This window comes from Prinia subflava, chromosome 25 (assembly GCF_021018805.1).
Source record: "Prinia subflava isolate CZ2003 ecotype Zambia chromosome 25, Cam_Psub_1.2, whole genome shotgun sequence".
Lineage (NCBI taxonomy): Eukaryota > Metazoa > Chordata > Aves > Passeriformes > Cisticolidae > Prinia > Prinia subflava.
The window spans coordinates 716,744-738,739 of NC_086271.1; the positions used below are offsets into that span (position 1 = coordinate 716,744).

At 46.6% G+C, this 21,996-nt stretch overlaps 1 protein-coding gene across 2 annotated transcripts; it reads left to right on the forward strand.

The window, feature by feature from the left end:
* The first annotated feature begins 13,547 nt into the window (after positions 1-13,547).
* Positions 13,548-21,619, forward strand: ACP6 (acid phosphatase 6, lysophosphatidic). Of its 2 annotated transcripts, XM_063419362.1 has the most exons (10): positions 13,548-13,877; positions 15,280-15,408; positions 15,502-15,632; positions 16,292-16,371; positions 17,092-17,179; positions 18,614-18,746; positions 19,465-19,565; positions 20,836-20,931; positions 21,164-21,329; positions 21,444-21,619. In XM_063419362.1, exons 1-10 carry the CDS (start codon positions 13,683-13,685, stop codon positions 21,582-21,584), a joined length of 1,260 nt encoding a protein of 419 aa, XP_063275432.1. In that variant the 5' UTR covers positions 13,548-13,682; the 3' UTR covers positions 21,585-21,619. The 2 variants fall into 2 exon arrangements, with proteins under 2 accessions (XP_063275432.1, XP_063275433.1); XM_063419363.1 differs by lacking the exons at positions 13,548-13,877; positions 15,280-15,408; positions 16,292-16,371 and having other exon boundaries at positions 15,514-15,632.
* The last annotated feature ends 377 nt before the right edge of the window (positions 21,620-21,996 follow it).

The window sequence follows — 21,996 nt, forward strand, 5'->3', positions numbered from 1 at the left end:
TCTCTTCTTGTGGATGTTTCTCCTCTCACATGGCTGAGAATGAGCTGCTAGCAGGGATCAGGCTGCCCGCCAGCCTCTGCTGCTCCAGAGATCACAAAAATTCCCATTGCCCAGCATGGCAGGAATAAGAGGAGGGTTTGGCCAGGGGGATAAATAATAAACATAGAGGAATGATTGATTGACTGGCTAACAGGAACCGCCCCCCCCCCCCCCCCCAGCTCCCCTGCCTGCCTTTGCATTACCAAGGAAGGAGGAGCTGGTCAGGGAGCAGAGCTTCCATCCTCTTGCAAACGCTTGTTCCCTGCATCTCCTTGCATATCCCAGCACACCTCTGTACCCACAGAGCACACCTGTGATGTAAAGCCAAGTAACCAAGCCCTGCAGTCTTTTAAAAAGAAACGGCCTTGAGAGAATCCACCGCTAACCATCTCTGCAGTGTTCCTGTGGGTACTCAAATCTCTTAAGATGTATTTGCCCAGCCCAAAGAAATTCTTTTCCTCCCTCAGCTATGTCCTTCCTCTGAAATTTATCCTTTGCTCTCCCACTTTCCAGCTTTCACAGGCTCCCTCCTTCTGGCCCTGGATCCTCCTGTCCACCCAAAAGAAGTGCCCTTCTTCACTTTCTCCATGCAATCTCCCATCCCATGGGATTCTGCAGGCTGGGAAGCTGGAGAACAGTAAAGTACTGGGTCCCAGCAAGGAGCCTGAGAGGGGACATAAAGGATGAATCCAGAATTCAATGCAGACACTGGGAAAAGGACCTCTAACTGCATTAGAAACTACAGGGACCCTTTACGATTAAGGAGCTGTTGTTTGGGGGTTTTCAGCTCAGGAGTGAGGATGCCACCTGAGCAGCCACAGCCCCACAATGCAGCATGAAGGCAGGACTGGTCCTGCAGACCCTGGGTTTTTAACTGGCATCTGTACAGCCCTGAGCATGCCTGTCCCCTAGGGTGCCACCTTGCTGTGAGAGACAGGCAATGGGGAAGTCAGGAGCACTCCCCGTGGAACACTTGGCTACTGAGTGACATTAATGTTTAGTAAAGCCACTCAAGCATGAACACAGACCTTGTTTAATAAACCAGTCATGGTTTAAAACAAGCAATAGCCCAAACCTTAAAAACTCTGAGCTACATTCTCTGCTGGAGGACAAGGTAGAGCTGAAAAAAGAGGACAAGGATCCCCTCTGTGCTCAGACCTCTACAATCCAACAACCTTCACAGGTGGGGTTTTGATTATCTTTGAGACCAGGGGAGTACAACCATCCCAGCTCTCTCTCATCCTAGAGACTGAATGTATAAAAACAGATAATTTCCCTCTGCCACCCATTTCTTAATGCCTCCATGGTTCTGACTTCTAGGTATAACACGTGGGAGATACTTGATGGATGGATGTTTGCACTAGCTGACAGACCATAAACTTGTGATTCCTGGAACCCACTGTCAGGGCTGCCAGGCTGTCACACCATGATAGGAGCACATTTACTTCAGGCTGGCCTGTCCTTTCAGACAGATTCCGTATATATTGCTTTGTACCAGATGGATGAGTAGACAATAGTATAGTAGCAACCTGAATCAACATTACATATTAAATTCAGTCCTTGGAAAGGTACTCAATCTTTAAATGGTAGCATTACAAAGACAGTGCTCTGAAAGGGAGCAAAGAGGAAACACGAGAGCTTTTCATTCTGTTCTTGCCTCTCTTTTCTCCAATTCTACCTGCTGGGACTGCTCAGACTGTCAGAACCGTGAATCCTCCAGCAACAGCTGAAACCAACATTTGACAGAAACACCAGCCCCAGTTATCTCCTTGGTCAGCACACCTCAAACCATTTCCTCCTCTAGCTGGTGTTTGAAGGAGCCAGAAGTCAGTTCTGATCTACAGCCTTGTGCTGATCAGCTACTGAGCCTGAGATAGGAAAACAGGGAAACATGTTTCAACAAGCCTTTAAAACAGAAATATATAATCCTATAAAAGGAAAACCTATATTTAAAAATACATAGAATGCCAAAACTAATAAAGTATTGAACTGAGACAAGGTCATGCCTCTGAGTTCTTCTCCACAAACAGCACAGTGGGACAGCTGAGCAGGCTAAGAGAAATTTGAAGGAGAAATTGAGGGAGAGACTTAAAGTAATGCCCAACCTAGAGGACATGGGTCAAACAAGTTGTTTCCTCTTTCAGAATACGTGGGAAGACAACACTCAAGCAAATTCAATGCTGATAACATTTCAGACTGTTAAAAGGGAATAGGTGAGAAAATGACAGCCTGCACAATCCCCCTTCAAACACTCTTCCATGAAACTTCACTGAGGCCAAGGAATAAGGAAGACCCAAACCCCAAACCCCAAAAGCACCTTGTGTTCACAGGAATGAGACCATGCTTGACTGGACTGCAAAAGGCCAAGGAAGGCAGAATTCAGAACTCAAAAGGCCAGCACAGCATAGCAGAGAGCCTGACACACAGCAATGGCAGGCACTCCAGAGCAGCTTCCCTGCTGGCATTGCCACCTCCCGGGAGGCCTAGGACTAACAGAGGCACAAGGGGAACCGCTGCTCCCAGGGGAGCTCCCTTGGGAGGCTCACAGCAACCATACAGCGTGGCCAGAAGGCTCTAAGTGCCCCTGAGGGAATCCAGCACCTTCTCCCAGCAGGGGTGACAGGAGGGGATCCTGTACAGGGCTGACGGCAGGTTCTGCACACATTTGTGAATAAAGAACATTTCTGTGATTCGGGTTAGTGGCGGCACCAGAGATATGGATAGACTGAGAATGAGGATGGAGAGTGGCAGCTCTATAAGAGACACTTTGTAGGGGGAAAAACTGTGACTTTGAAGTGCAAAATTAATAGCTTTGCTTTCGCCTGAAGTGTTCGTTGCTTATATGGTCTAGATGATTAAAGATCTTTCTGGGGAGCTCGGGAATTATAATACCATACATATATAACTTTGTCATGAAAATCTGATGACAGAAAAAGAAAGAGGATCAAATGAGCTTGTAAGACTCACTGTAGCCAAATAATGCAGAAATGCTTCCTTTTTTCTCCAGTGAACATTGGTCCACGTTTTTAAAAATGGATTTGCTGAGGCCACATTCACATACCACCACTGGTTTCCCACAGACATTTGAGCAATTGAGTTTGACGGGCAACAGAGTTCTCAGAAAGTAAATGTCAGTCAAGGAAACCAAATTTTAAATTCATATGGGCCAGTATCCACCCCAGAGGCAGCTCTGTGTTCCTCCAGCCCTCAGGAAGTACAAACAATATTGTGTAACCAATCCAGAGCTGTGTAGCCAATCACAAACCAAACAACACACCTCCACTGCAGACTTTATGCAACAAATACTCACCAAAAGACATTTTAAGGACCCTTAAATGCATTTAGATTAGTAATAGAAAACACCTAGGAGTACTGTGATGTACTGCCTGGTGGGAATGGTGATTACAACACCAAGCCTCACAGAATTCAAGAAGAGTTTAGACAATGATCTCAGGCCCATGATGTGATTATTGGGATGTGATTATTGGGGTGTCCTATGCAGGGCCAGGAGTTGGATTTGATGAGCCTGATGGGTCCCTTCCAACCCAAGACATTTTATGATTCTGTGGTTCTGTGATTCTGTGAGCACACTGCAGCACCAGCATAAAACCCGCTCCCCTGTCCTCTAACCTGCCAGGCTTTGCAGCCAACCCATTAACACAAACCCACTGGTCTCTGAGTGAATAAAAGCAATCAGTCCACATACATTGGAAAAAAGAATTCCCCCAGAGCAAGTCAAAAAGCAAAACACAGAAAAACTGCAATATTTACATATTCCTTTAAGGCCTGTAGGTCTGCTACATTAAGCCACTCTCCTCCCTCGAGATGGCTACATTTCATTAGAAAATTAGGCTGGTTTTTCTCTTTTCATTTCTGTATTACAAACTCTGGCTGGCACATGACAGGCAAGAGAAAAATAAAAAACCCACTGCAGCGTTTGCAGGAGCAGGACCAAATCTGGTGCAGACCCCTGCTATTTTTCAAGAGAACATCTCCACCTCTTGGGGCTGGATCACAGCAGGGAGCTGCTCAGGGATTACTCAGAGCTGGGGTTTGTGACTATTTGTACGCAAGAGCTCCTCTTTATGATAAAGTTGTTTTAGACAGGAAGGGGTAAAACAGATGGGGCCAAGCTAGGGGTTAAAATGAACTGGTAGGGACCCATGAGGGAGTTAAATTTCATGCTCTTATTGGACATGAACATAACCTTAAGCAGGAATGTCAGTGATGGTCAGCCATATAAAGAATGCAAAAGATATATCGGAAGATTTTCCTAGAAACTGGATATGGGTGTGTGGCCGTGACATTTTTATCAAAAGCCCCAGCAAAACTCAACACTCATATTCAGCTGCAAGCAGGGTTTCACTAGAAATCATGTTAACCACCAGCTCCTACCCTTAAAAGGAATCAGATTAGCAGCAAGAGGCAAGCCTGAGGTCAGAAACTTGCTGCTATTTGTTTGGGTTTTGGAGTAAATGCCGTGCCAGCTCTTCGGCCTGGGAACAAAGTTTGAGGTTGAAAAGTGCTTGTGACAGAACCAGTTTGATGTGTGCCAGGCTACAGGCAAGACTTTTCAGAAACAAGTGTCCAAAATTAGCCATTGCAAAACCGTGTAGTCCAGTGAAACCATCTTTTCTTTCCCACCTTGCTTTTCTTACACTTCAGCCCAGACTCAAGAAAGCACTTAGGTACACATACAAAGCAGAAATTACCATCATCTTTGCTGCATACTCACAGAAAATGCGCTTTTTTCCAATTCAATTCATTTTTTTCAACCCTTGCAGATCATGAGAACACTTTTCTCACCTGTTTTTTCCTCTGAAATTAAGTTCTGGATTATTTTTTCCCTCTGTGGCCTTGTATTTTCTTAGGATATAGTTACACTTTGGTTTCCCTATTCTTAGCTCCACGAGATTCATCTCTGACATTTCCAGAAATGCCAAATTTGAGGACTTTCTGAGAAGTTCATTAAAATACTCAGTCCTAAATCAACAATAAAGACATTCATTAAATGAAAGAGAACTTGGAATAATCCTCACTGATTCCTGATGGATATCTCTGACCACTCAAACACACCTCAGTGAGGTACCTGAGAGCTCCAGATCATCAAAGGAAAAAAACATGAGATACTTTATCCCTTTTCCTGCCCTAGTGCACGCCTGGCACACTCCAAAGCACTCCTCCCACATCCCAAATCAGGGCTGCCATCACACCAGGTGCATTTTTAAGCAAGCAGTGAGGCTGCAGAGCACATCCACCTCACAGCATCACACATCCACAGCAATTCTGACACACAAACACAGACACAGACAGGCCTGGCTGCTCTGCACTTCCATGCAGTGTCATCTCCCATGTCACCCCCAGTGTCTCTGCACCACAGACTGGCCTGCAGTGGGAGTCTGCAGCTTGCTCTGTGTCACTTCCCAAGACAAAGGTGAAAAGGATTTTAATCCTGATTTGCGAGTTCTTGCCAAAAGGAATAACATTGCTGACGGCTGCCTGCTCTTCTTCAGAAGCACTCTTACAATGAGAAGTATTATTTTAATTAACAACTGGAAAGCACAGTCTAAGGATGAGGCAATTTCTAATTATTGTGATGGGATTTAAAAAGGTGTATGCTGAATACAGTAACTAATAGAAGTTACTGACCCCATTGGAAATGACTGGGTAAGGTCCTCTCCCCTTCACTAAGAAACAGCCAGATCAGTCACCCCAGCACTAAAACTACAAATCTGTGAAAAATTCACTGTGGTTGATACACTGCAGCTCATAATGACTATTTTTGTCCACAGTGCTGCTGTTTGTTTCAAACCATTTAGCAATATTCATTAGCCCCCCCTCCTTCAAATTAGGGTAATTGAGAGTAAGAGAACATGCAATCAAGTTTTTTACTGAGGGAGACATGCCCCATTCCGTTCTCTGACTCAAGTGTTGACTCTGTTGACTTGCAGTCAGGCTTTACCAGGAATCTTTTTTCAAAAATGCCAAATGCATAATGAAGAATGTTGTGCTGCCTCTTAAAACCTCACCATCACTGGAAATTTTAAAACATATTTTTCTCCTCCCATTTGTTCTATTTATTTACAAGAGAAGGATATTAAATTCTGATACCAAGACTGTTGTGCCTCTGACCCTATTTTATGGCTGAAACCACAGATCGTGAAGCCCAAGAAAAACTCATGTGTGTCAACAATCCTTAAAATTAATACTAAAACATAGCCTTACGACAAAAATTATTAATACTAAAACACAGTCTTACGACAAAAACTGTGTCAGCCATACCATTGTCTGGGATATTTCAAATTCTTCCTCTCCAGGAATCTCAGTCACCCGCATTAAATGACTCCCAATTGAGACATGAGAACTGGCAGCAGCATAAATACCCACGGAGCACTGGCTGGTACAGCTGACAGCCAGATGGGATCAGAACAGCAGCAAAAGATAACACTGAGCTTGGACAAACAGCTCAGGCACCAGCCTGGAAATTTGGAGAGTGCCCTCAGGTTCCTACTCCAAGAAGTTTTATGTCTGACAACAGGCCAGTCATCCTTGGCTTTGCCTGCATGAAATTCCCTTCTGAAAAAATACAGTGGCCCCTGCCTTCCACTAAGGAGGTGTTGAGAGCCTACAGGAATGCCATGACCTGAGATAGGCAATAGATGTACAAGGGAACCAGAATAAAAACCTTTGTGTCTTCAGAAAAAATCAGTTGCAGGGGAAGACAAATCAGGATAAAAGAGTTTAAACTCTGAGTCTTCAGCAACACTGTGTGTGTACCCATGCACAAAAGCAACTTAACTATTTCCATTTTGTAATAGCAGTGTTTTCATAACCATAAGGGTCTGGAGCTGTCAGAAAAGACCTGAAGGAAAGGTCATATCTGTCATTCAAACAGCTACTAATACAGTGTGAAAAAACAGCTGAGCTCCTGCATATACAAAGCCTTCTGCATGTACCTTTGCTACCTCACAGCCTTCCTGGAGAGACAGGGAATAAGTGTCATTCCCATCTGCCAAAAGATAAGCTGAGTTTGAACGGCCTGCTGAATGCTGCATGAGAAACTGCCCTGACTTTGGTTTAGCTCAAGTTCCCAGTGCTCCCTCCATGCTCCTCACTGTGCATCAGGACCCAGTTTCAAGTTCATTACCTTCGTGTTTTGAATTAGTGCCTACTGGCTGCATACAAATGTACTGTTTGCAGCCAACGTTCCAACAGCTTTCCAAACCTGGGAAAACCCTCAGGAGAAATACAGCTCACTCCCTCTGGCACTATTGCATGAGTCAGGCTCCTGTGTACTGTTGCCTGTTTTGCCATGGATTCTCAGCAGCATCAGGGTACTCCAGTAAATCTCCTCTCAACACCATCTCTTCTGGGTGTGAATCATCAGGCTGTATGTAGGACTTCACGGGAACAGTGCAGATGAACAACTGCAACCCTGCATGGATGGGAGACACTTCTAAAACATGGACCATGAAGTTAATAAGGGATAACTGTGTATTTCTTAAAATCATCAACTGCTCCTTTGTACTGGATCTCTCTTGATGATTGCATGTAATAGCAAAATGCGTGCCCTTTATTTATGAATGTAAAAAAAACATGTTATGTCTCATCTCTCTGCTAGTTCTTGATACAAGGAGCATTCACCCTTTGATTCTGCAACTGGTGTCACCCCAGAAGTAGAGACTGCCCAACCTGTGCCATAATTCAGCTGGTTTTATGCTTCCTATGCTTCCAACTGCTGTTGGCTCCCTGACATTTTACACCACCCTGTATCAGCCTGATATGCAGAACAGCTTCTCCATTTCACCATAGGAAACACATTAAAGAGATCTGCCACACATTTGCAATCAGGTGCTGAAAAATAAAGTGACAAGACCCAATGTCTGCTTTGAAAAAGCTCTTATTTAGGCCAACAAGTCTGATTTCCACAAACCTGTAGGGAAAATCTGTAGTTTGTAAAGAGTTCCTTGTTTTTTGTTTTATTGTATTTTATTTTATTTTATTTTTTCCAGGGTATGAGAGCTGCAGGACCAAGAATAGAAGGATGAGTTATAAACCTTTCAAAGCAGAGATTTAGCATGGAAATTCTGACAACCATCAATGTGAGCAATGCCGCCAGGCACCGCTCACAATCCACAGCATCTTTCAGACCTGTTGGGAGTTTTTAGGAAGGGCTAAAAATAAATGCAGAAATGCAGCAATATATACACACACACACATATTATTGTTCAAAAAAAGAACAGGTGGTCCTGCCAGCAGTGTAAACACAGATGACTCTTGAAAACAGCTACCAAACAGGCAGCTGAGCAGCCTTTCTGAGCCATGCAGGCAGCACTTTGAGAACTCTCCTCGAGTTCTCCCAGCCAGAATCATCTGGGATCCAGACTCTCTGTCATGACAAGGCCTGGGTACTCCCAAGCATCTTGATTTCCTTCACCCAACATATTCACACAATTCTACCCTCTTGACCTCCCGTGGATTACTGCCCTTCTGAAAATAACACGCATGGAACAGCTGGTGAGGCCAGAAATGCCTTCAATGTAAATAGCACAAGTCCATGTTTTCTAGCTCCCCACCACTTGATCTGCCCCTTATCCTCATGTAAAGAAGAGGAGAATTTACTGAAGGGGAAAAAGGATCAGGACACTATGGACAGCCCAGAAGGATTCAAACAGCAAACATGAGTGGCTGCACGTTGAAACCCAAAAAATCCACTATCTGCAGGGAAAGCAAAGAAGAAAATATGACGCAGTCCTGGAGTCTCAAAATTTATCCTAAACCTGCAGAAAAAGAAAAAAAAAAGAAAAAAGAAAAGAAAAGAAAAAAGAAAAAGGGAAAAAAGAGATAACATTTCAACCCAGATTTTGGTTATGTCTCCTCTGCCCACCACAGGAAGAAGATTGATGTCACAGGATGAATCACACACATAAATTCTCCTGGCGTGGTCACTTCTCTCTGAGTACAAAAGCACAATGAAACAACTTTGCTAGGAGTCCACTGTAAGGCTCAACATATCCCTTTGCAGCCCTTCCCTCCTGGCTGTTTTGAAAAATGGCAAATGTAATTTACACTTGCACCGTCTCCTTTTTAATTTCCTATCATCCCCAAACATTTGGTTTAATAGAAATACCCTTGGTTTAATATATATCCACGAAAAGTAAATGAGGTGATAAAGCTTAAAATTGCCCAGTGGTTAAGTGCTGCCACAGGGGAGTACATCTGCCACAGCACTGGAGCACCGAGTCCCAGGATACAGCATCTCAGCACAGTGACAGACCAGCAGCTCTCCCACCACACCTGGGCTGCACAGGCAATGCCAGTCCACCTGACACGGCTGGGAAGAGCTTATCCAGCTTCCTCCTGGAGGCTCTTACCTCCCTCAGCCCTCCTGTGCAAGGGAAAAACACTCTTTCAAAGCTGAAGAGAAAACCGGCCTGCTGTTCTCCCAGAGCGGCGCATAATTGAGTCGGCATGATGCCGCACACTACCAAATGCAGCAGATGGCTGCAGGCATCAGCCAGTTTAGGATGACAAAGTTGGAACAAAAGAAAAACAGAAGGCAGGGAATGCATCTTCTGCACTGGGTTACTGGGCAGAAGCTGAACCTTGGCACGGTCGGTCCATCGCCAGCACACAGCCAGCTTCCAGCTCTCCCACTGCCACACCAGCAATGACCAAATGTCCAAGCCTGGAAATGACACAGAAAAGTGAGGGAAAGCCACACCTTCCCAGGTAAAAGAGGCAGGAAACTACCAACTGTCTGATGACCTGTTTCTAAAATACATAGAAGAGTATCTCCAAAAATCTCCTCACAATGCCAGCCCTAAATATGACAACTCTGACTTCTAGTCCTAGTTGACTCTGACAACTAGGACTCTCCCACATAACCTGCAGGAATTCAGAAATTAAATTATGACCTCTAAGTATCGACATACATCATTTCACTGCTGGAAGGCAAAGCACTGATGTGAAAGCACACAGAAAATGAGACAAGATGCGTCAGATCTGTACAGTGTACCATGAATGGTGTCTTGCAGGGAGAGCTCAGTCTGCGGTGGCATTTAGGGGTTTATTTTTGCCAATTCCACCCCAAAGAATCACAGACTTTAGGAGTGGAAACATTCCTTCCATTTCCCCAGGCGCCTTGCTCACAAAGCAGCTGGCTACAAGGTTCACCACAACAGACAGACTGGAGGAGACAAGAGTGATAACGGCTCCACAGGAAGCAGCCCAGCACACTCAATTTATAAATAAAGCTCAGCCCTTTGTGAAGGCAATACAGCTCCCATGCCCAGACTGACTGGTTTATAATAGCCACTGTGGTCAGCAGTCCTTGCAGGACACAGAGACATCACCATTAGCTCCAGAACTGGGAATGGGGAAAGCCCTTTTGGCTGCAGGATGCAGCAGCCTGTGATTGCAAAAATGAATCCTGTACTCCTCCATGGGCAGGAGTTCATACAGGAGTATGAATTCCTGCCTGTGTTGCATCTGAGATTTCAGTACCTGTGACCACTTCAAGGGACCAGAAAGAAAGCACCTTCATTGCACTCAGAAAGCCAGTCGTGGGAACATTTTGGGGTGGAAGAAGTTTTTGGAAGGGCAGGAAAACGCTTTGTGCTACAGCAGAGCAGCCCGTATTCCACGCAGAGGTGGAGCTGCCCCAAAATAAGGCTGGCACACAGAGATATCATGCTTGGCAGGAGCTGCTTGCGGCCCACTTTGGGCAGTCACACCAGGCTGGTTAAGCCACCCTTCTCCAGCAGCCAGGCTCCCAGCCCAGCTGCAGCCTGTGTGGTGAAGAGCTGTGGGAGAACATTTGCAGCTCACTCTCCTCGCTGAGCAAAACGCACTTGGAAAAAGAACCAAAGAAGTCAAGGCAACATGCTTATTTTCTGACCCCTACTAATTGGGGAGAAATAAACCCACCTCCCTAAGGGGCATCTGAATGCTATTTGTGCCTCTACCGTACAAACATTTTATGGTAAAATTCTGATTTACACCACAAAGAGATAAAGACCTTTCATAGAATGATAGAATGGTTTGGGATGGAAGCGGACCTTGAAGATCATCCAATTCCAAATCCCCCCATGGGTAGGGACACCTTCAGCTACACCAGGTTGCTCAGAGCCTCATCCAACCTGGCCATCCTTTACTTTTGTTCAGGGACAAGGTGTTCACTTACTCCAAAAAACAATAAAACACACTAATTCATTAGGTTAAATTGTTTCTTTTGTGGGTATTTTTAAAGCATTATTTAATTTCAGTCAGCACTGTATCACCGTGGAGGCCTAGCCAGAAAACAGACTGGGGACACAGATCTGGGTGCAGCAGAGCATGCTGGGCAGAAGACCCGGTTTATTTACAAAAACCTACTTTTATACTTTTTCTATGAGGCCTGTGGATTAGAGGAAGGAATTCTCACTTCAACACCACATTGGTCTATGAGGCTGTCATTCAACCTCTCCTTCTCTTGGAGAAGGAATTCATAACATTGCTAATATTTACAAAACATGGTCTTGTGTTTACAATTCACTAGCGTGAGAAATTGCACATTTCTCCTTTAATATGAACGCTCAGCAAACCAGGAAAAACTCATGGCAACAGCACTGTAGAACCAAAAATTCTAATCATGCTAGTTGGCCTCACACCTTATCAATTTATCAGCCACACAACGACTGCGTGACTTGGTCAAACTACAAAACTCACTATGACTCAGTTTCCTCTTCAGAAAAAAAAGAGGATGTAAATGCAAACAGCCAGACTGTTCTGGCGTGACACATTTTTGCAGCACTGTAAAAGGCAAATGACAGCAATGGGAATATTTCGCAAAGATAGCAATCATTGCAATTTGGTTACAATTCCAACCAGGAGGAATTTTGCCCCCTGCTTTCAGAGTGGAAAGTTTCCTGAAACTTGCTTGTTCATTAGAGCTCATTACTTTCCCTCAGTGGAAAAAAATTCACCGCTGGTGGCCATTGGATTAGCCTTCTGCTCCTCGTCTGGCCACAAAAAGCAACAGAAGGGTAAAAATAACAGGTCCTTTGAAAATGTTTCTGTAAAGATGGTGCATCTTAGAATAAATTTCCACACAGTTGGACAAAGGCAAAAAAACCAGGGCAACACCATTTGCTAAAAAATTGACAGCCGCCTGCTATTTTGGAGATCTCTAACTGCACGCACCTGCTGTGGCGTGGGGTACTCTAAAGTGTATCTCAGCAGTAATGCTGCTTGTCAGCAGCCAGGGCCACCCAGGAGGGACCCGGCAGTCCCAGTTTTCACAACTTCACAGGAACTGTGGTTTTCTTCCAGGGTAACATTTGAATGGAAATACAAATACATTCCCTGTGAGCCTCTCTCCCTGCTCACTTGTATCACATCACCTCTATCTCTCTTCCGCTTTCCCTCCCGCTCCTCTTAAGTACTTTTTCCTGTTCCCTCACCCCTAAGCATTCTTGACCCTTCACTCTCTTGCAACACAAGATTTAGGCTTGATTCCTTCATTTGTTATTTTCTTGGCTTCTGAAATGTTTTTTTTTCCTTTCTCTCTCTGCTCTTGTTGTGCCTCTGTGTTTCACACACTCTTAAGCTCAGAAAACTGAGGTAACCCGTTCAGGACTGCAGGGCTTTGAGAGACACGAGGACATGACCAAAATCGCCCTTCTGCACGTCCTGGTGTCTGTGCCAACCTCGCAGCACCTGCAGCGGCCCCTCCCTCCGGCCTTTGTGCAGGTCACCATCCTCTCCCTCCTCCTTCTCCTTCACCCTTGCCCTGCTCCTTGAACACCTCGGGGCACTATGATTCCAACACCTCCCCGGGCAGCTCATTCCAATACGTAATCACCCTTTCTGTGAAGAAATTCCTCCGAAGAAATCCCTCTGAATGTCCTACCTGAACCTCCCCGGTACAACTTGAGGCCACGTCCTCTCGTCCTGTCACTTCATCCCTGGGAGCAGAGGCCAAACCCCACCTGGCTGCCCCCTCCTTTCAGGAGGTTGTAGGAGCAGTACGGTCCCCCCGGGCCTCCCTTTCTCCAGACTAAACACCCTCAGCTCCCTCAGTGGCTTCCCCCAGCACTTCAGACCCTTCCCTTCTCCGGACTCGCTCCAGCACCTCAGGGTCTTTCTGGAAGTGAGGGGCCAGAACCAGACACAGCATTCGAGGTGTGCCGAGCACACAGGGACAGTCACTGCCCTGCTCCTGCTGGCCACAACATTCCTGCTCCAGGCCAGGATGCCACTGGCCTCCTTTGGCCACCTGGGCATACCTGGGCACACAGCTCAGTCGCTGTGACCAGCATCCCAGATCCTTTTCCAGCGGGCTGTCTTCCAGCCACTCTTCCCCAAGCCTGTGGGTAATTGTGCACACTCACTCGCAGCCGGCTAGCCCCACAGGGAAGTGAGTTAAATAAAGACGATGAGCAGAGGCTGGTGAACGCCGGCGGGCTCGGGTGACGGCCGTGCCCCAGCGGGGCGGGGGCGCCGCCGGTCCCGCCCAGCGCCTCACGGTTCCCCTGCGCGGCGGCCGCCGGGAGCCGCAGTCCGCGCCCGGCCCTCGCCTCTGCCCGGCTCCAGGCGGGGCTCCAGCCGCGGACTGCGCTTCCCACTGCTCCCCGCGGTGCTGCCGGGCCGGCGGGGCCGCGATGGGCTGGGGGCTCCGGCTGTGGGCGCTGGGCGGCCTGGCCGCCTGGACGCAGCGGCGGCGGGCGGCGGCGGCCGCGTGGGCCGGCGGCGAGGGCGAGGGCGGGCGGCAGCGGGATCTGGAGCTGAGGCTGGTGCAGGTCGTGTTCCGGCACGGGGCGCGCACCCCGCTGCGGCCCATCCCGGGGGCAGCGCCGGTGAGCTCGGGGTGGGACGGGACGGGGTGGTGCGGGAGTGTCCCGACCCCGAGCCGGCGGCGTGGCCGCTGCTGAGCTCCTGCCTTGCTCCCGGCAGCCTGATGTTTGGCGCTTATTCCCCTCCCCGAGGCGATACCGAGAGTAATTTCCGAGAGGAGAGCGGGGGAATTTGAGCGCTTGCACCCCATGCGGGGCTGCAGGCTTGGGTACAAGCGGCTGGAAAGGTGCCCAGTGGAAAAAGGCCGGGGGGTGCTGCTTGACAGCGACTGAACACGACTCAGTGTGCGCGGGTGGCCAAGGAGGCCAATGGCATCCCGGCCTGGATCAGCAACAGTGTGGCCAGCAGGAGCAGGGCAGTGATCATCCCTGTCCAGTTCTGGGTTCTTCAATTCAGGAAGGACATTGAGGTACTAGAGCGAGCCCAGAGAAAGGCCACGGACCTGGGAAAGGGTCTGGAGCACAAGGGTTAGGAGAAGCCACCGAGGGAGCTGGGGGAGTTTAGTCTGGAAAAGAGGGAGGTCACCTTATCGTTCTCTACAATTTCTTGAAAGGGGGTTGTAGCCAGGTATGGGTCAGGCTTTTCTCCGAGGGAATAAATAGCAGGATGAGAGAGTCTCTAATCTGTGCTACGGGAGGTTCAGGTTGGACATTAGGAGGAATTTCTTCACAAAGAGGGGGATTAGACTTTGGAATGGGCTGCTCGGGGAGGTGTTGGAGTCCCTGGAGGTGGTTAAGGAAAGACTGGACATGGCACTGTGGCCTGGTTGAACAGTGCTGTTCAGTCACAGGCTGGACTTGGTGATCTCAGAGGTCTTTTCCAACCTAATTAATTCTGTGATTCTTTAAAGTAGAACGGCGATAGCACATTACTGGGATAGATGACAGCAGAGGGAACAATTGCTGCAACTGCAGGGAGGCCTCAGGGGCAGGATGCAGGGATGGGCATCCCGGGACTGCTGTGCCCATGAACTTTACTCCAAGGCCAAGTTCTCCTCACAATGGGTACTCAGCAAAGGTGTAGCGCCTAACTCGGTGTTACCAGAAGTGATTTGGCTCCCCCAGCTTCCACCCAGGTGGCCTGGGGAGCCAGCAAGGTGGTTTGCTACAGCAGCTTTTCAATGTGTAACAAACAGTAACAATTGTGACTTCCTACAGATGCTTCTTCTGTAAGGGAAAGAAAGCAAGCACTGCATTTCCTGCACATTAGATCTGCAAATCCAGAGAGCAGCACTGCTCTCATTTCTCTATGAGCTGTGTAAAGAGATCCCTTTGTCTCCGTGTTGAGTTGTTGGCAAGGCAGCATGGTGTAATACTCCAGCCTTAGTTTAACACTCTTAAAAGTCCTTGGTTTAATGCCCTTGAAAGTTTTCCACTGAAACACTGTCTGTTTGTTTTGAAACAGGTGGAATGGCACCCCACTCTTTTAGATGTACCTCCTAAGACGAAGTTTGATTATGTGGTGACAGACCTAAATGGAGGACCTCAGCCCTCCTCACCCTTGGATGAGGAATACAAAAAGACGACTTTTAAGGTGAGGGTATATTTCCTGGTGGGTTCCTCTTTCCTCTGTAGACCTTTTTATTTCTATGAGCCACTGGAGACCTCTCCTTTTCTGTGCTCTTAGGGTGGTGTAGTCGCTGGACAGCTGACAACAGTGGGGATGCAGCAGGCATTTGCCTTGGGGGAAAGGCTGAGGAGAAACTACATGGAAGAAGTCAAGTTTCTTTCACCGATGTTTAAGCCTGCTGAGGTCTTGTGAGTCTCTCAGTTTCCTTTTGGCCCTTCCCTTTCTTCCTGCCTCTTAACAAGTAGCCTTATGCTAGGGAAACTCTGGCTAGCATATCCTTCTCCAGCCCACAGCAAACTGCCTGACCCCTTTGCCTTCATCTTTGCTCAGCCTGCAGAGCCTGGCACTAGAACTCACTCATGACCCAAAGCATCCAATTGCCCAGCAGTCCTGAGAGTGATGCCAGGGATAGATTCATGTCACCTAGGCTGAGCCACCGGCAGTGCTGTTACACACTTTTGTGGTGAGCGCAGAGAAACAGGCATTTCTGGAGCACACTTTAATCACTGTTAAACAGCTAAAATTCAGTGAGATGAAGCAACCCCTGCTGCTCATATCAGTAATCCTGAGAGCATCTGGCTTAGGATGAGATAAAAAATCAATCCAGAGAAGTCTCAGTTTGTTATCTACACTACCTCTGACATGCAGTTAAAGGGCAGTTCAGATTATAGGTGTCTACCTAAGACATCTATAGTGACAAAAGATGAGTCCCACCAGGTTTGCAAAGCCACGAAGATTCCAAAGCAGAATCCTCAGTTCCAGCAAGACCTCCCCAGCTGCAGCCATGCTAACACCAAGGAGAAAGTGCTGCCTCTGTAAGTGCTACAAACTGCTTTCTCTCTTTCAGCGTCCGTTCCACTAATATTTTACGGAATCTGGAGACCACACGGTGCCTGCTAGCTGGGCTGTACCAACAGCAGAAAGAAGGTTGGGGAGACTTCTGAACAGTGCCTTTCCTTGCTTAGTCTTCCCTAGATGCACACACCTTCTGCATCCTAACTCTCTCTGGCTCCTAGTTGTTACTTCTTGGTTCTTTGCACTTGGCTTGCTTCCCCAGTCCTCCTGGTCCTGTAGATCCTTTACCAGCTTGTTACTTGTCCCATCCCTTTGCGTAGCTTTCTGCTGCTCCTTCAGACCTGCTAAGGAGGTTAGTGTTAACCCTCTTCAAGATGGCAAAAAGTTCGCACATCTGAAAAAGTTTTCTCAGGGAAATGCAAGTACATTGGATACAAGTTCAGTATCTGGAGTAACTTACACCTGTATCCTGCAGTTTATAACTACACGTAGGTTCTAAAAATATGCTCTGCATTTTAAAGATCTCACATCTGCTCCTTCCGTATTCAGTTCCACGAACAAGTAGAAGTTACTTGCCAGAGCTCCTTACACTTCATGACACAGAGGCTAATTTTTGGCACCAAGGAAAAGGAACACACAACTGGGAAGCTTGACAAGGTGCACAGCAGGCATCCCTGTGGAAATAAATGCACAGAAGCAAATAGAGTGGCTTGTGTTGCAGGTGATAGCTCGGAGGGAATTGCTAGCTGATAACACTGGACTTGAGCACAGAGGTTGTGGCAGTGATTATAAAGCAGTCTAAAGAAACACAGATGCAGTACGGATCACAGAAACTTCCTTCTTGTTCCACAGGACCTGTTGTCATTGTCACTGATGAAGCAAGCTCTGAAATGCTCTACCCCAATTACCACAACTGCCCACGCCTGAAATACTTGATCAGGTAATTGCCAGCAGTATCTCCCCGTATGATTTCACTGCTGTTTCATTTCAGCAGTAGTAATTTACAACAGCACATCTTCTTCCCATTTCCCACTTTCCCTACCACTTAGTGTTCTTTGGGAATGGTTAGCTAGTTGTAGAAAATGCTTGGTAAGTGAAATTATACACTAGGCAGTGGCAGCAGAAGAAAATAAAATAGAGTCTTTTCCTTGAAAGACCAGTTTAATTTAGTCTGTGTCTAGCAAACACTCATGACTAGCTAACGTACAGCTAGTCTGTGGCATTGCTGCAGGGCAGAATTAATGTCATCTACATCCCTTAACAAGCCTTTCAAGTGTGAACATATTGGGCCTCCTTTTTATATTCAGCTTCTGGTTTGGGGGTTATTTCAACATTCCTATCACATTCATACCTTGAAGAAACTTGAATATACTCAGCCTCGACACATTTATTGAAGACTAATGAAGTGAAATAAGGAAGATCCTACATACAACACTCATGTTTGCAGAGTCAAGTACTCTGAAATACTTGTGCAAGGTTTGGGCACGGGGTGGAAAATGAAGAAGAGAGGCAGATATATTACAGTTTGGCTAGACTGTACATTAGCATATTTTTGTCCAAGAGCTATCAGAATTCTCTTGCAAGAGCTCACTGAGCAATGCTTGATTCTGCAGGCAGAGGATTGGTATAGACAGTGGTGAGGTGACAGCCCCTAGAAGCAGCATGTTCAGCCTCCTTGAGTAACATCACCTGTCCAAAAAAGGAGGCAACTGCAGGGTCTGCTGCTCCCTGCCCCCCTCTGCCCACCAATTGCACCTTTTGTGACTGTATCAAGGTAGACTTGTTTGAGCTCCACTAAGCACTGCCTCAGCTTGCAGGCTACCTAGGGAGTACATGGCCAGCATGGATATTCTCAGCTAAATTTTTAAAAATAAAATGTAAAGCAGCATAAAGATGCAAATGGCTTCTAACAAAGCAAGAGGTGGATTTAAGCTACAAGTGAGTATCTAGGTGTTTCCCATTTCCCACACCATACAGCAACCAGTTCAAAGCTTCTGCCCTTTATTCTTTCCTGAGGCAGTTACAGACTGCTCCCTGAAGACATAGACCTGTACTGTTCCAGTATGACCAGATCTGTTCGCTGATACACAGCCCTTGCTTACGGGAAGCACTTCTGGGGTGTTCACCTCTCATCTTAATTTTTCCTCCCACCTTTGTGAGGAAAAGAGCCAGCTCAGATCGTTGAAATCTGCATACAGCATCTGTCCTTTCTGCAGCTCAGACTCCCAACATCAGGAATCTCTCAGTGTACTGCAGTGGTTCTTTTCCACCCCTCACTGATGTGCGACAACTCCACTGGGCTGGGTGATGAGAAAAACAAAAGATAGAAAGCCTGGTGTGTGAAAAATTTTTGTTTTTCTTAATTCCTTTACAGGGAGAGATTAGAGAATGTTATGCATCAGCCATCTATCTCTGATGACTTGAAAAAAATTAAGAAGCGGATGGGTATTGATGGTGATGAGTCTGTGGATTTTTTTGTCCTCCTTGATAACATTTTTGCTGAGCAGGTGAGCTGAGCCATTCTGTTGCACGATCACAGAAAGAAACATCCCCTTACCATGCACATGGAGGAAATCACAGTGCCAACACCCATAGATACTAATGTGCACTCCAATACCTTTCTATGCAACCCAGAATGCTTACAGAAAGAGCATGGCCTTTTGAAAAAACAAGATGTGGGGTCAGCCTTGCTGTAGAATGGATGAAGACCTGTCTCCAGTATTTTTGTTCATTCCTTTAAAACCAGTATTTCTTTCAAGTGTAATGTAGAACTAAGAGAGGCATTGGGCCTTGCTTACCCATTGCAAAGTGCTTTCCTTTTAGGCACTCAGCACCTAACAGTCATCTTAATCCCAGTTCCAGCACACTCTGTGAGCCAGACTGCTTTTGCTACTGGGAGGAAGTTGGGCACATTTCTATCGCTCCTTAGTGCCTCTTTTTTTTTTCTGGAGCTAATGATAACTGGTCTGTAGCTGAATGGCTCAATGTGTTACACTTCCCATAGAATTGGATCCTAAAGAACAAGTATCCATCCTTTTGATACACTGAGCAAGTCTGAAGGTTTAAAACCATCCTAAAAATCCTCACATGAGGATAGTAGAACAACACTGTAGCACAAATGGTGTGACATGAGCAGCTGTTTTCTGTGGGCAGGCATCCGTGTGTCTTCAGGCTGGGTTCAGAAAGGGTCAAACCCTAGCACTGTGCTGCATCTTGTCCTTCCAGGTGCACAATATGCCAAGCTGCCCCGTGCTGAAGAGCTTCCAGCAGACAGTGGAGCGCCGATCTGTTGACTCCATGCTTTTCCTTCTGCAAGACAGTTCCAGGTGATTGCCTGTGTCCATGCCTCTGGCCTCAGGGGCTGTCTTACCCAGGGTGGATGTGCTAAACCAGCTTACTTCAGCAGACAGAAGCTTTCCCATCTGCTGCACTCCCCCACCAGAGCCCACTCGAGAGGTTTGTGCCTCAGCTGTCTCAGTGTAAAGTTCAGTGCCTTGAGTCAGTACCGTGAGCGAGGAAAAAGGAGTGCACACTGAGGAGACCAGGCTGTGGCCTTGCACCCCTTTCTGTTGATCCTCATGGAGAGAGAGGCTGGTCTCCCAGAAGCAGCAGTAAGCCACTGAGGTAGGCAGTGGAGGCCTCAGTTGCCACAGGGGTTTAAGTGAACCAGTGGCAAAAGCAAAAGAAGAAAAGAGGTGATGCTTCCAGCTCATGCCCTAAGGCTGCCCTTGCAGTTGCACAAGTACAGTTCAAATTTCAGTCTGGGAAGCTTCTCCCAGGGATGGCACCGGCACAGCTCGGCTGAGAAGTGCTGGCGCTAGCGGAAAAAATGATGCCAGGTCCTGCACACATGTAACTACTTGCAAAGAGAATCTGCTGCTACGTGCAGCTAATTACCTCCTCCACAGTTGTTTGTAAAGGCTGGCTGAGTTGCTAGCCTGGCAGTCGTTTTCCTTGCAGATTCCTTTGCAGCTGCTACATTCACCAGCTCCTCTCAGGTGGTAGTATAGGACTGTCTTTGCTTTACCTTGTATTAGAGCTCTCAGGTAGTGAAAGATTTACCCCATTCCCACAACACCCAAGAGAGTTAGTTACACTCATCTTCCATTCCCACTGATGTATTCATTAGGTAGAGGGAGTTTCTTCCCACCAGATACTGTATAAAGATCATCTCTTTGTTTAGTCAGAGGATAAAAACTACTTTTTAAATATAGCAACCACTTTCCTGACTCCTGCCCCTCCTCAACAAAGACCCCAACCACTTCAGCTGCTGTTTTGCAGTGTCATCTTCCCTAGCTGAAACTCATGCACTCAAAAATATCAGGGAAACAAAATAGCCTAGAGAACAATCAGAGAGTTTCTAGGTTGCCATTTACATGGTCACACCTCATGAGACTGCTTATTAACACCTCTCCCATTCTGCAGTCACACCAGTTGAACTAAAAACTGGCCATATTAATTGCATTTAATTGTTCTTAGCTAGCTACATTCAATGCAGGTTATCAAATCATAAGAGAAAAACAGGTTCTCAAGTTTTCATGTATAATTGTGTGAAAGTTTTAAACCCAAGTAAATTTATTTCTGCTTCTTTCCTAGAGAGATTCTTCAGATGAATATTGGCCTCCTGTTCAATACCTTACAGGAGAACATTAAAGCAGCAGTAAATCCCTCAAATCCAGCTGAAAAGGCCAGGTATAGCACAGAACTCCTCCTCTAATCGTTATTAATTCTAATTGATGTCAGTGTGAAAAACTGGTTCAGAAAGACATTGATTGTGTGGGATAAAAACGAGTGCTCACCTGCTGGAAAAAGCAGGAGTGCTACTGCCTATCCATGGAGGAAGACAGCTGTTGTTTCCTCCATGGATAGGCATTGAGGTTCCAGGTCTGTTTTTTTTTTTATTTTTCCTTCTTTTTTTTTTCAGAAAGCTCTTCCTCTACGCTACTCATGATTCCACTCTTATTCCCCTCCTGCTGGCACTGGGCACCTTTAATCACAAGTGGCCACCTTATGCTGCAGATGTGACCCTGGAACTGTATCAGCACCGGCGCTCCAGGGAGTGGTTTGTGCGCATGTCTTACCGTGGAGAGGTGAGAGCTCGTGGGAAGTCCCTCCTACAAATCTTGGCCTTGTGGTTTCACCACGCAGCAAAAAAGGGCTTTGGCAGTGCACACTATCTGTGTTTCTGTCTCTTTGCCTTGCAGGAGCAAGTGGTGAAAGGCTGTAAAGCAGGTCTCTGTCCACTCGAAGAATTTCTGGAAGTTCTTTCACAGTACTCAGTCACGCCAGAGGAGTACAATAATCTGTGCTCCAAAACGGACAGGAATCAGAAAACTAACCTATGATTAAGCTGTCTTAAATTAAAATAAGTTTATTGTCACATCTGCTACTGTTTTTCTTTATATCCTTGCCTGCCTTCTCTACTCCAAAGGTATTTTAGATGAGGGGACATTTTCCTACCAGACACAGGGTGGCACAGTGTCACTTTACACTGTTAGCAGCACGCTGAAAGAAGCCACATGACAGAATGGCTCAAGTTTACCTTGTAGGTGACCACACAAAAGCAGGGGGAGGATGAAAACAGCAAGGGCGAGAACAGACCACTTCAAATTGCCCATCTGCATCAGGAATACATACCTCTTCCTCATATGCTGGGACTGTGGGCTGAAGCCCAGCTTGCTTTGTGTTACCAGACTTGAAAGCTTTGACATAACATTGATTTTATGTTTGGTAAACTGCAGAAGCCATTGTGCCTTT

Excerpts from the sequence above, each read along its gene's own strand:
- ACP6 (XM_063419362.1), top strand. The coding sequence starts at position 13,683 with ATGGGCTGGGGGCTCCGGCTGTGGGCGCTGGGCGGCCTGGCCGCCTGG. Across the intron at positions 13,878-15,279 it reads CCATCCCGGGGGCAGCGCCG|GTGGAATGGCACCCCACTCT; the intron begins GTGAGCTCGGGG and ends GTTTTGAAACAG. Across the intron at positions 21,330-21,443 it reads GCATGTCTTACCGTGGAGAG|GAGCAAGTGGTGAAAGGCTG; the intron begins GTGAGAGCTCGT and ends TTTGCCTTGCAG.